Below are 14,202 nucleotides of genomic sequence, written 5' to 3'. Positions count from 1 at the left end.
GTTTTTGCGAACAAACTCTTGCCTTGTTATCAGTGGCAACTGCCACATTTCTATGACAATTTAAGCAGATGCAAGGATTTCAGTAGCTTAATACAACTATGACAACTTGTCACTGATAACACGTTTTATGAAACGGGGCCTGGAGGGTATTACATTTCATGAAGTGTTTTGTCATTTTTTTTTCTAACAAACAGGTAAAAGCTACTGAAATCTTTGCATGTGATCGACTGAGAGCAAATTTGTCAGACAATAATAATTGATTTTTGTCCGACAACTTCACGCACAGAATGATTCCCCTGCAGTCACTGTGGCGAGACCTGTTCCGCACGCGGACAAGAGATGGCGCTATACTAACAAACTCTCTGTCACAGTCAAAAATCTCTTTGGTCGCTGAATGCAATAAACAGCGAGTAGATTGTGAAGGGCATGTACATCGCAAGGTCAAACCAGGGAGGTGAGAGGGTATTGTACGTACACACACACACACACACGTGTGATGAGTGCAATTCCCGTACCTATTCCACACGTACAGCCAGCGAGAACTTGTGTTTGTGAAATACAGTAAACGACGTGAATCTAACACCAAAAACTGACCGGGAACTTGAAACGAAATGGCTCTTTCACGAGGTGGGTGTCCCCAAGTGCTCGTTTCTGAATATTTCCCAGAATTGTTCTATATTAATGATTCTCAGACAATACATTCACCACTTTTCCTGTCGTTCTCAGTCTGAGCTCACGCACCGGGAAAAGCTGGACGGGCTCGCCCCGAGTTCTGGCCAACTGAGCTGTGACTGTGAGCGACGTGAGGGGTGAGCTGAGCCCTCAAAAACATGCTCTGTTGCAATCTTATCTGAAGAGCACCTCCTTTCAGGAGTAACGTTAGGCCTAGAAACTGTTATACGACATGAGTGCGACATTTTTTTATTTTTTTTTTCACTCAAGACAATGAATTGCCTGTGGCTGTGCCTGTGCTTTGCACTGGTGCAGTGCCAGTGGTGGGATTATTCTAACACTAGCAGTCCATAGCTAACGTTATATAGACTCTAGTCTAGCATGGTTAGTCATATTTTATGCCACAATTTCACCAATAAAGTCCAAAATTTGACCGCTGCCCGGCAGAGTTCGGAAAGAGTTCCTTATGTCCCCCCCCCCCCAACTAAATTACTATTTTTTTTTTTACTAATTATAAACTAAAGGTTATGCCGTTTATGGGAAGACCTCCTTAACATTGAGACATGACCCTAGCTATAGCATAACCTTTTTAGTTAAATATTATTAGTAAAAAAAAAAAGTAATGTTAATTTGTTTATTTTGTTCAAATTAGTTGGGTGGGGGGGGGGGGGGGGGGACATAAGGAACTTTTTCCCAGAGTTCTCTAACATGTTTCAATGGACAAGGAATGGATCCCCGCAGAAACCTCTGCTTTTGCTGGTGTTTTATTTATTTTTTTATTTTTAGCCATTTGTTTGAGAGCGAACCTGCCTGCTGAATGGCGCTGCATGTTTTTTTTTTTGCATGTGTATTTTGCTGTGAAGATACAATGACCCGTTGTACCATGTTTTCTAAGACACATTTTGATTTACAATGTAGGTCTAGTTAGAGGGTCTAGATAACTCTACTTGTACTCTAGTCTAAATTGTCATTTATTTTCTGCTGGGGTCACAATCTACAAAATATGTAACGTTAGATACAGTACCATTAATCCTATGTTTCTAGATCTAAATTAGCCTACGTATTAATAGTTAAAGTATAGGCCAAGACTCTACCTCATATTCTAATCTATAACATGCTTTGGACTGCAGGTATCTTCATCGTTGGTGCCAAACGGACCCCGTTTGGAACATTTGGCGGTGTGCTGAAGGACAAGTCCGGCACAGACCTGTGTGAAGTAGCGGCAAAGGCAGCACTTACAGCGGCTAATATCAACCCAGAAATAATCGACACAACAGTTGTAGGAAATGTAGCTCAGGTGAGATACCTTTTATGCAATCAATTAGGCCCTTTTTGCTGTATTCTCCTAAGGTGTGCTTTAATTTAAATTGATTTTACAGTAATAAGTTCAAATTGATAAAACAATTTCATAGATAACTAGAAAAGCACTCTGAGAGCGCAGACCTCCGCCAAGCATGCAGCTCATTTCCACTACTGATCTTGTTCTTCCATAGAGATATCAGTGATTTCCACCCATACGTACTTCTAGCGTCGTGTGCTGAAAGCCGCCCGATTTCCCAATATAGAAGCCTTTGTTACGTCATAAACCCTCAGCTGCATGGTGCGCCTCGCCTTAGCAGAAACTAGAGCACGCACTTTAGTGCGCGCCTGCAAACCTCCAATATGCGCAGCCTGAAATCCCAAGTTCATTGACCCTACCTGCCAAAATAACAAAAATCCTTCATAAATTTCCTTCAAATTCTCAGATCACTACCAAAAGTTAATCGTTTGTTACTTGTGTCATTCTCAACCTTTCCTGCAAGTTTCATCCAAATCCGTTAACTATTTTTTTAGTTATTTTGCACGCGGACAAACTAACTAACTAATGAACACACAAACCAACTGTAACGAAAACATAACCTCCCCCCTTGGCGGAGGTAACAATTGCATCTACACTGTTAACACTACAGTATGATGCAATGACAATTGATTACAGAATGGTGACTACAGCATACAGTGTACACTGTAGTACCAGTACACATTATTAACAGCACAGCTTGATAATTTTTGTTACATTTAAAACAGAATGGCCATTAACTGAATGGTATATCAAAGGAGATACTGTTTGTACACATCAGTGCTCTAACTTGAAGCAACCCCATGTGGTTTTATGCTACAGCCATACAAAGGTTGAAATCCATTGAACTCTGAACCCGTCGAGGACAGACTGATTTTGCTGAAACACACGTTTCCCATAGACACCTGCCAGAGTATACCCTTGGGATTCGTCTTCAATGGGTTTATGCTTTGATCTCTTGTGCAAAAATATAAAACATTCTGTTGTTAAGTGTTAATAATATTCACTTACAGAACAATTTCTAATTAGAATGCCCAGGTGAATGGAATGAAATCATGAAGAAAGGAGAATTCCTGTAGCTCTGACCAAGTGTTTTTGATAAACTATAATGCAGATCGTCAACAAAACACTATGTACTTTATTGCAGGAATTTAATGAAACTAGGATCTGTGTAGTAATATATGCTGAGAGGTTATATTGAGCTTGAGGATACATTCACCTTATATTAACAGGTGTGTAAGGACCTCTGCTATTGTAGTGCTAAGGAGGTTAAATGTTTTTGTCGCCTTTGGGTTTGTTTATTTGGCTGTCCATCTGTTTGCAAAATAATTCAACAAGTTGTGAGCAGATCTGGATGAAACATACAGGAAAAGTTGATAATGACACAAGGAGCAGATGATTGAATTTTGGTAGTGATCCTCAAGCTGCATGTGTATCGGTAATGTATTTCAGGTACAAAGATGCATCTCTATAGTTTATTATGAGCACTAAAGCATGTTCTCTGCTTGAAGTGCCACAGAGCAGGAAGCTGATGACGTAAACACAAGGCTTCTTCATCATAATTGGGAAATCGGGCAATTTTCAGCATGCGTGTATGATAAAAATGAGCTGCGTGGCAGAGGTCTGCACTCTCTGAGTACTGGTACTTTTCTAGTTTCTTACGTGTACATGTATGTCATGCCATTACACTTGCTTGAACTGTGCTTGTGCTGACACTGTACCAGCACAAAATGTGACTTGGTGGATTCTAGGGACACCCCTATAGGAACAGTATGTGAGCACACACACTATCGCAGGATCCAGGTACCTGTACATTCAGACATAATAAAATATATATAAATATCATTACACACACACATGCACTCATGTACACACACCTCAAATACAGGCGCGCACATTTATATAGAGTGCATACATGTACATGCCCCCATTTGAGGCACATTTGTATTCCTGTATTCAAAGTTGGTCACAATTAGATTTTGCAGATGAAGATCTTTGTACCCTATTATTGAACACTTGATGTTGAATAGTATGAGGTTATTCATGTCAAGGCATACAGTACAATGTACACTGTACAAGTACATTATATTGGCCTATGTTCCGACATGTTCTCTGGGATTCAAACTTGACTGTGTTGAATATCTCTTTTAAACATATCTGCTCAAGAAGCTTTTTTTTTTTTTTTAGATATTAACAAAATAACAAAGGTTTGGTTTCATGAGTGAAGCTGCCTTCTAGGGACCTTTTTTGGTTCATGTTTGAGCAAATTTGGACTGAATTCACCCTAGCAAGATGTACTGTGGCACATTTCTGCTGTGGCACAGTCATAACTTTAAATAGTTGGAACTGATTGCAGCTAGAAATGTACAGTATGTAAGGCCTTTTCTTAATCTTATTATGTGTGTGATTTGAACTAATCTGATTTTGTGGAACAGCCAGAAGTAAACAGAACTTAGAGAACATTATAAAGCTCTGTTTGGCATAAATGCAGCCAAATGTAAACATTGATTTGGGTATGTGGGGCAATCTACAATAATTATGCTGAATATGTACATTTTGTAGGCCTACAATTTATGTTTCATTGCAAGGTGTAGTCCTAAAGAATTTTCAATATCCTACGAAAGCATGCTTTCATCACTGAAATACACATAGTTTAATGAACTTTTTTTTTCTGTTCTCAAGCTTATTACTCAGTAGTACATTTGTGTGATTACATTGATTGTAATATCAAAAGTATCAAGCATTTAATTTGCAAATTTTGTTCGACCAATTGAGTTTAAAACAACAGTGGGGTCAGCCATTTTATTGGCAAACCTACGATGAAATTGCAGCATGACCTGCTCAGTAGAATCAGTTCTGGTGATAAGTGATAAGTTTTTATACATTTTTGGGCTTTTTCATTTGTTTTTCACTTCAGACGTCATCCGATGCAGCGTACACAGCTAGGCATGTCGCTCTGCGGTGCGGAGTTCCCAACTCGAAGCCTGCCCTCACAGTCAATCGGCTTTGTGGGTCTGGCTTCACCTCCATTGTGTCGGCTGCTCAGGTAGGTTTGGGCAAAAGGTGTGTAGCCATTATGTGCCTCCATTATGGGTTAAAGACATAGGAACGTGAGGATTCATGGGTGGTATGATTTATTTGCTGCCCACTGGGGGTGGTATTCTGAAATCCTTCGTAGGAAGAAATTTCTCCTAAGTGGTATTCTGAAAATCTTCCTAAGTTTCTTCCTAAGTAGACTTAGGAAGAACCTTAGGAAGGGGGCGGGAATATGCAAATTTCTGACTTAGGAAGAAGTTGGTATTCTAGAATGAACTTAGGAAAGAATTTTAGGAAAATATTTAGGAAAGCTCCACCCCTGTCCTAAGTACGTTGTTAAGAATAGCAAACTGCAAGTATTGTGATAGGCGCGCTTGTCAGTCATTGTGCGCACATGTACAGTACTTTGATGCGCAAAATGAACCTGAGAAAGGGGACATGCTGCGCACTCGTGTATTTGATCCTACGTCATAGTATGCGATTATCATTGGTTAGTTCCTTATGATTCGGCATTTCGTATTGGCTTACTGTAGGAAAGGACGTGGGCGGGGATAAGGATGGCCTAATTTGTGTTAAGAAGTGCCTAGGAAGAAATTTCAGAATACCAATTCCGTCTTTCCTAGGCACTTCCTAAGTTTCTGACTGAGGAAGAAACTTAGGAAGAAACTTAAAAAGATTTTCAGAATACCACCCTGGGCTACCACGAATAGCACTGGTCAGCAAATGTGTGCATCAAAGCATACATCGTGTACGCTCATCGGTATTGGTAGACTCCAGCCAAGATTCTTCAGCTGTGTGTTTCCTCACACAGAGATCAGTGATAAAGCTGTATATAATTCATTGTGGGGATTCTTGAATATATCCAAGCTGGGCTACAGACCTGTGTAGCCTTCCTACACTGTGAATCCCCACACTATCGGGTCTTTTATCAAATTGTTACCTGAAGGTCAAACTCAAGGTCAAACTCAAGGAAATTTGTGTATGATATGTTAGTTATATGATTATACGTAAAGGAAAACAAAACAAGACTGTGCTATAGTAATAAAATAAAAAGTTCAAAAGATTCATAATATGTCTGATTTTTAAAGTGTATTTGTATTCCTTTTAAGTCACAATAATGGCAGCAGCAAAGAGATAAACAGTTAGTGAAAATGATCGTGACAGGAGTGATTGAGATTTTTTTTCTTTTTTTCGTAGTCTTTCCTCTTTCTTGCACACATGCACAAGTGACCCAAGCTTCTCAGTCTTTGGATCAAGAAGTTTGCCTACCAGTGTGAAGGGATGGCAAAAAGTCGTGAAGACTTCGCAATCTTAACCTTCACGATCTTTTGCCAGACTGACTGCAGCTTGTGATATCATCCATGTCTTTAATACAGGAAATTCAGTCTGGGGATGCTGAGGTCGCCCTGACGGCGGGTACGGAGAACATGAGCATGGCTCCCTACGCCCTGAGAGGGGCGAGATTTGGGACCAGACTTGGAGAGGACCAAAAGGTAGGAGTGCAGAAGGAACGATTGAGAGAGAGGCCAGTGACTACATTTTTTTTTTTTTTTTTACAATATACCATCCAAAGAAACAATTTGTTCAAAATATAAAAGGTATGTATATTTTGTTGAGATTTAGATTAGGAATGATGTCATATTTACCATTGTGTTTTTCTTCTGTTTTTAACCGAAGTATGAATTTTCTTTCAGAGTACTGTAAAACGAGGAATTTTCGCGTGCATTTTAAATTCGCGAATTTCGCGAGCCCCCAAATTCGAGAAATTAAAATGCACGCGAAAGTTTTTGTCTACACTACATGCATTGAATGCCAGTGGCAATTCGCGAAAATTTCATGCCACGAAAAAGGCTGTCAGCTCCAATTCGCGAAAATTTCATGCCGCGAATATATCATGTTTTACAGTATTATTATTGCTAATATACCTCCCTGTGCATCACTGAGCAGAGACCTTTACATTGGACAGCTATTTTTGTATGTTTGTGTGTCTTTTGCAAGAAGGGAAATACCATTATTTCCACCTAAACTAGATATGCCTTTTTAGTCCCTTAGGATGCTGGACTGTTTTTTACAAGGTAAGCATTCCTTCACTAATATCAATGACATCGACTGGCCATACTAGTTTAACCCATTGAGGACAAGTCCCGAGTATACTCAGGCAGGTGTCTATGGGAAATGCATGTTGTAGCAAAATCAGTCTGTCCTCAACGGGTTAATATCAGTCAGATTGCTTGACCGTCTGAGTTCAAACTGTCTCTATGCAGCTAGAGGACACGCTGTGGGCGACACTGACCGATGCACACATCAAGACTCCAATGGGCATCACGGCCGAGACCCTGGGAGCCCAGTACAACGTGACGAGGCAGGACTGTGATGAGTTTGCCCTCCTCGGCCAGCAGAGGTGGGCCGAAGGTGAGTCCCGGCGGGGCACCAGCCACTGGACCATTCCATTCCATTGGGGCGTGGAAAATTGTTATGATAATCAGAATGTAGAAACTGTCTTATGTAAAGCTGAGAAACATCTGCAGTATCGTTTTCACTGATAAAAACATGGCCAATAATGTGAAAGTATACGTGCAGCATGGTTTTAAAACCGACATATATCTGAAATTTAGTGTCAGTACATAATGATGTCCATGTAAATGTACAGTAGGTTAAATAAAAAATAGTGGAGTTACTTCACAGCAAATCTATCGCAAGTTACCAAAGGAAACATCTCTGGTAAGACACAACTACGTATTCACTCCTCAAACTATGGGGTTGATCGGTTGGAAGCTAAAGGTCAATTTTATTCTTACAGTTTTTGTGCCTAATTTGCGTTTACGGTATATTCATGATACCTTTGCTGCAGTAATTACATACTCTGCTGCTATACCCCTCCCATCTCTGTTAGTGCAAGCTCTCCTTATTCAGTTTGTACAGTAAAAAGTAACCATAAAGCCATGATAAATTCTGCACAATGTTTCTACAGCAAACAAGGCGGGAGTGTTTGAGGCGGAGATGGCGCCAGTGGAACTGGCTTCCAAGAAGGGCACCAAGGTGATTGACACCGACGAACATCCACGAGAGACGTCCCTGGCGCAGCTCGCCAAACTTCCTCCCGTCTTCAAGAAGGACGGCCTGGTCTCAGCAGGAAATGCCTCCGTAAGTCTCGCAGGGATTTATAGAGTCATGGCAGTAGAGAAATCTACATGACTGAGATTTTCTGTAGCAGTCTGCAACAAGATAACCTCTCAGCCTGGGGTCTATCATTTCCCTCAATATTAATTACAAGTCTTTATCCTTTAGACTCCCGTATATTACAGAATACATATACCGCAGTAATGATATTGATGATACTAGTAGTGGCTATTTTTATAGCCCATAGGTCCACCTTTCTGTGCTCATAGTGCTTCAAAAAAGAAAGAAAGAAAGAAAGAAAGAAAGAAAGAAAGAAAGAAAAAAGATATATATATATATAGTATTTGTGACCCTGCATCCAAAACCAACAAAAAGTTGCCAGACATGGATTATCAGTTAAGGACAGATTCTAAAAGAGCAGACTCTAAGCTATAAAATGATGTATAACTCAATTCAAATGGATCCCTCTAACCTATCTAAATACTGGAAAGAAAGCAGACACTCTGGAAAAGTGTGAACTGAGAAAAGAGGCTTTGAAGTACAAGAGGCTCTGAAGTACTGGGTCCATTCAAGCACTTAATCTTTCTCAAGCCGTATTAGCTGTGTGATGAAAGGACAAAACGCAGGATGTAAATCACCGAAGCAACAACAATGAAGATAAAGCTGAAATTAGATAAAGCTGAAATTGGGCATGTTCTATATACACATTCTGTCCATGATTAATGTCAACTTTCAGAGCAGTAGCATTATCCTTTCAAAAGTTATTAGACTTGAAAGTGAATAGTGTTCAAAGGATTAAGGAAAAGAAATAAAGGGGCCTTTAAGACATACCTGGTCATTCTTCCCCCCCCCCCCTCCCCAAAGAAAAAAAGGTTGTAGAAAGACTCCTAAAAACACACTTTCCTATTTATTTTATGATCCCAAACTAAAGAATAATGTACAGAGTAGAAGAAGGAAAGTTCTTTCAGAAAATATGGAGAACTTAAGATTGACTCGGTTGACCCATTTCACCGTTTTTGAGTCCTCACGTAAAAACAAGGGGTGCGACTTTTTGTTGGTTTTGTGCTGCACGGTCACATGTACGTATACACTGAATGTCAGTGGTGATTTGCAAAAAACTTTCAAACCACAAAAAAAAAAATGCTGTTGGCTCCAATTCTTGAAAATTCATGCCACAGATAAATCTTGTTTCACAGTATGTACACATAGATCATAATGCAGAGAATTTACTTATAATGACTTATTAAAAACACATTGAATGAAAGCCTAACCTGTTGAGCATATTTCTCTGTAATTTGTCACTATTTCAGGGTATCTGTGATGGAGCTGGAGCAGTGATCATCGCCAGTGAGGAGGCGGTTGCCAAGCACAACCTGACTCCACTTGCCAGACTGGTCAGCTACAACGTTGCCGGGTGTGACCCCAAGATCATGGGCATCGGACCGGTGTATGCCGTGAGGAATGCTCTGAGCAAGGCGGGTCTGTCTCTGGATGACATGGACCTTTGTGAGGTAATCTCCAGAGACTCCATCTCTCCCGCTTTCGACAGTAGATCTCCTGTCGAAAGCCCATTTTTGAAAGATCTCTCGTTACCCCACTTTAGATTTAATATCTCCTGCCCTGGCTCTGTGTCTCCCGCTTGAAATGATTTCTTACGTAGTGTCATCGTATGTTGAAAAATAAGACTCAGATAGCACAAGAGAGCATCTATGTAGAACCCTAGAGCTCAAACCTGGACCCTAGACCCAGGCGGCAAGAAACTTCGCACATATCAACTTGGAGTCTCCCATTTGCTGGGGGGTTCAGGCGGGAGAATCTCCAGATCACAAGGTGCTTGGGGTTAGAGTCTCTGAATCTCATTTATGGGAAAGATGTTTGATGCTCTTTCAATAAAGTTCTGTGATGGCAAATGGCGCTTTGCCTGAGAGGCAAAAACAATTTCATAACAATATCATAGGAAGCGCATAGCTTTAGTACTGTATCGGGCAATTACCCCCTGAGGGCAATTACCCCTCGCCTGAATACTGGTTGATGGTATGTTTAGAGTAAAAATTAGGGTTAGGGTTAGGTTTAGGGTTTAGGAGTTTGGGTTAGGGTTAGGTTCTGGATTAGGATTAGGGCCAGGGAAGGATCTGGGGGTATAAAATTGCCCTAAGCCTCCTTAGTACTCATTATGTGTTCCACGTACTCACCAGCATGACTGACGAGTCATGAAAACATCTCAACTGAAGAATTTCATGAATTTGAACCATTTTAGTTGTTTGCTTAATATGTAAGCTGTCATGCTGTGCTTAGTGGTGATGCAAAATCAATTGATTTATATCAAATCATGTTGAGCAATAGCATGATACCTTGATGACTTCAAAGAAAGTGATTACTCCTGATAATGTGAAGCAGTGTAAGAGCAATAGCCGTGTCGACAAAGTTTCACTACATGTGACCTGCACTTTGAAGGAAAGAAAATACGGACAATTAAAGCTTTGAATACTGTGCAGATTTCCTCTGAGAAAGGAAGGGATTTCCCCAAAAGTATTGTGTTAAAGAAAACCAAAAAGAAACAGTAGGAATTGAAAACCAATGAAAAATGTATGTGTATTACAAAAGCTTCGTCAATGACTTCTCCCAGGTCAACGAAGCCTTTGCCGCCCAATTCATCGCGGTGGAACGGGAGCTGGGATTGGACCGCGCCAAGACCAACCTCAACGGGGGCGCTATTGCACTTGGCCATCCCGTCGGAGCCTCGGGGGCCAGAATCACCACCCACCTAGTGCATGAACTCAGGTACAATTTGGTTGTGACATGAAGGCAGCATTTGTGTTAAATGCTTTTTTGTGCTGATAAAAGAAACATGGGGCTTTCTTGATGTTAAACCCTTTTGCTCCTAACAGTTCAACATTTTGATCTTTCTAGTGTGATGAAAAAGCACTTAAGTAGCTTACCTCTTTCAGAAAAAAAGGGGTAATATTTGCTACCTTTAACATAATATGTCATTATCAAGAAGAGAGACTGTGTGCCTTTGAAAAGAAATATATCTATTTTTTTTTATTATTCATTCACAGCAGCCAACTAAAATGTTTTAAAGATATCAAATATGTGACTGCTTAACTCAAAACCCACAAAAAGTAGGCCAAAATGAATGTTCACTTTTCTTGAAACGTAGCTTTAAAAAGAGTAAGCTCTGAGCTTGAAATTATAACTTGCTGAAATTGATCAATCCTAACCCACTGAAAAAGTGTTTGAAATGAGAGAGAATATGGAGATGCAGTTTCATAGAAAAGGGAGAAAAGAGGATTTCAAAATTGGGGTCACTCAGGGATGCTAAGCAGAAGTACGTTGTACATGTATCAACGAAAATCACGGTAAAGCAGCACCTCTCTGAATAAAATATGCCTCCTGGAAAAACAAAACAAAAAACCTTTCAGTTTCTGGATTTGGCTTTGTTTTAAACTTCCAAATATTATACAAAAGGTAGAGAAGATGTTACTCTCCCTGTCAAGACAGACTATAAAAAATTGAGTAATCATTCTGAATGACTATTTGTGACCCGCTACAACAAAAGGATCTTTAAGTCGCTGATGGCTGAGCCGAGATTAATCGAGCTTGAAGTCACATCATTAAAATTGGACAAAGTGATTGGATTTCTGTTTTTGGCATGAATTTGTAGTTTAATGTTTTGTCGATCATCTGCCGAAATTTTGAAGCTAAATGATTAAAGAAAAGGCAAGAAATTAGCGTTTTTCTGGGACAAGATGATCTGACTTTCAATGTAACTGAAAAGAGTCCGAAGATTTGGATTTAGTGCCGCAGCTAGACTCCGCCCCTAGCAACGAGGGAGTGTTCTTATTGGTCAGTGTGTGGCATCTTGATTACTGATTGGTTATGCGTAGACCACTGGCGCTAAGCTTGAATGAACATCGCGGAGATCGCTAGGAGCATACCTTCTATTGTCAAGCAGTGAAAACTATCTCGCCTCCAATTGATCATGATAGCGTTGGAACGCAAACTTTAAAAGACACTTTTCTCAAAGCTCTTATTCCCACAACCACTTGACATGCGCTAATAAAATCTTCGATATCTCTGCAACTGAGTACTTTTATAAGTGATGCTGTATATGAAATTAAAGTAGAAGAGTAAGGGAATAATGTCATACCATTTTCAGAAAATTATCCTCCCCCAAATTTCGGATCCTTTTGTTTTTAAATAGCGGGTCACATTTAGGTCCATTACAGAGAATCCTACTCCCTCTTTGTTTTGGGACAGGCGATCAGATATATCATTTGTTTCTATTAAAGAGATGACAAAAAAAATTCGTCATGGCCTTTTCTGTCAATGTGTGTACATAAGGCAGGGCTGCAAACATATCCTTTTTTTTTCCCCCTCCCGGTCAGACCTGTCCCTGTTGGACCAGCACATAAATGTAGATGCCCAGTTTTTCCATTTTTAGTTCACCTGAGCTGAAGGCTCAAGTGAGCTATTGCAACGGCTCTTCGTCCGTCGTGCGTCATCCGTCGTCTGTAAACTTTTTACATTTTTTCATCTTTTTCTTGAAAACCCCTTGACCGATTTTCACCAAACTTGGCAGGTAGCATCCCTAGGGAGATGGGATCTCGATTTGTTCAAGTGGGCACCATACCCCACTTGGGGGGCCCCAGACGGGCCCAAATCCCCCAAAATTAAGGAATCTTAAAAAATTTTCTTCTCTAGAAGCAGAAGTGATAGAGCTAAGTTAATACTTTGAGTAGGTACATTGATGACTGATGACTGTTTCAAGTTTGTTCATGGCGGAATCAGGGGTGCCCCCTTTGGGACCCAGGGGAGGGGGATGGGGAGGGGTTCTAATGGGACCCAAATTGTACATTTTTGTCTTTTTCTTGAAAATGCCATTATGGGTTTTCACCAAACTTGGCAGGTAACATCCATAGTGGGAAAGAATCTCACTCCCATCAAATGGGCACCATGCCCTACCTGGGGCCCCCCATGGGGTTCTAACCCCCCACCCCCGTAAGGAATCTTTACAGATGTTCTCTAGAACCAGAAGTTATTGAGGTAAGCTAATACAATGAAGGGTCAGTATATTGATGACTGTTGTTTCACGTTTGTCCATGGAGAATCGAGGTCAGATATTTTTACCAGTGTAATGGAATATGTGTAAATGGACACCATGCCCCCAACTCTCAAAGCTACCCCTACCTTAAGTTTCCAAGGTTCTTGGGTAAGAGTCTGCAAGAATGCATGGAAGATGACCTTACAATACTCAGGTGAGCAGGAGGCCCCCGGCTCTCTTGTTTTACTAGTTCTGTTCTTTTTTAGATTGGCCTCGATGATGTTATTTCATTTTTTTTTTCTTTTACCCGTAATATCACAACAGTAAATTTGTGTTACTGGACTGACAGTGATTTTTACGGGTTTCAGACCTTCGAACGAGTGTCAGTGTCAAGCCTTGCAGATGTCATGCAATTGATGTTTACCATCTCGAAAGGTTTACCATCTCAAAAGGTATTCATTTATGAAATTGACTAGGCCTCCAGCCTACCTTAGAAGCAGCCATTTTTAAAGAAGGCCTAGTTTGTATTTTAAAAGACAGATATGCTAGTTTGAAAGTCTATAATTTTGTCATACATGTATCAGTTTGTGTCTAACCCACCTATTCTTGTCTCGTGAATGTTTTCTGATGTGCAGGCGCAAGGGTCTGAAGTACGCTGTGGGTTCAGCATGCATCGGTGGTGGCCAGGGCATTGCTGTGGTCTTAGAGCGAGTCTAGCGAATGAGACTAGCCGATCTGCAGTTTTCATCCGTGGGCTCTGTCCTCCAGATTAATTCCTATCAATTTCAATTTCTGTTATGTCGGTTTCAATTCATTTTTTTGCCCCAGAATTATCGTACAATACAAAAGGAGTGCATAAAAAAAAAAATGCAAACACAAACTAATTCATTGTTCAAATTAGGTGAAACCTAAAGTCTGCAGATATAAAAAATAAAGTTATTTGTGAATTTAGAATAGTATTTGTGACTGTAATCTTGCAAAGCAAGTGAAATAT

General features: G+C 40.3%; 1 protein-coding gene across 1 annotated transcript; it reads left to right on the top strand.

Moving 5' to 3' along the window:
* The first annotated feature begins 533 nt into the window (after window positions 1-533).
* Window positions 534-13,925, top strand: LOC139738874 (3-ketoacyl-CoA thiolase, mitochondrial-like). The gene is made up of 9 exons (XM_071649505.1): window positions 534-627; window positions 1,803-1,969; window positions 4,926-5,054; window positions 6,421-6,537; window positions 7,309-7,456; window positions 8,016-8,188; window positions 9,475-9,675; window positions 10,791-10,945; window positions 13,844-13,925. Exons 1-9 carry the CDS (start codon window positions 612-614, stop codon window positions 13,923-13,925), a joined length of 1,188 nt encoding a protein of 395 aa, XP_071505606.1. The 5' UTR covers window positions 534-611.
* Window positions 13,926-14,202: the final 277 nt, after the last annotated feature.

This window comes from Diadema antillarum, unplaced genomic scaffold, assembly GCF_040938485.1.
Source record: "Diadema antillarum isolate AM-2024a unplaced genomic scaffold, OU_Dant_1.0 seq00000770_RagTag, whole genome shotgun sequence".
Classification (NCBI taxonomy): domain Eukaryota; kingdom Metazoa; phylum Echinodermata; class Echinoidea; order Diadematoida; family Diadematidae; genus Diadema; species Diadema antillarum.
Note: the sequence above shows the minus strand (reverse complement) of the source record. Positions and strands in the feature narration are given on the sequence as shown.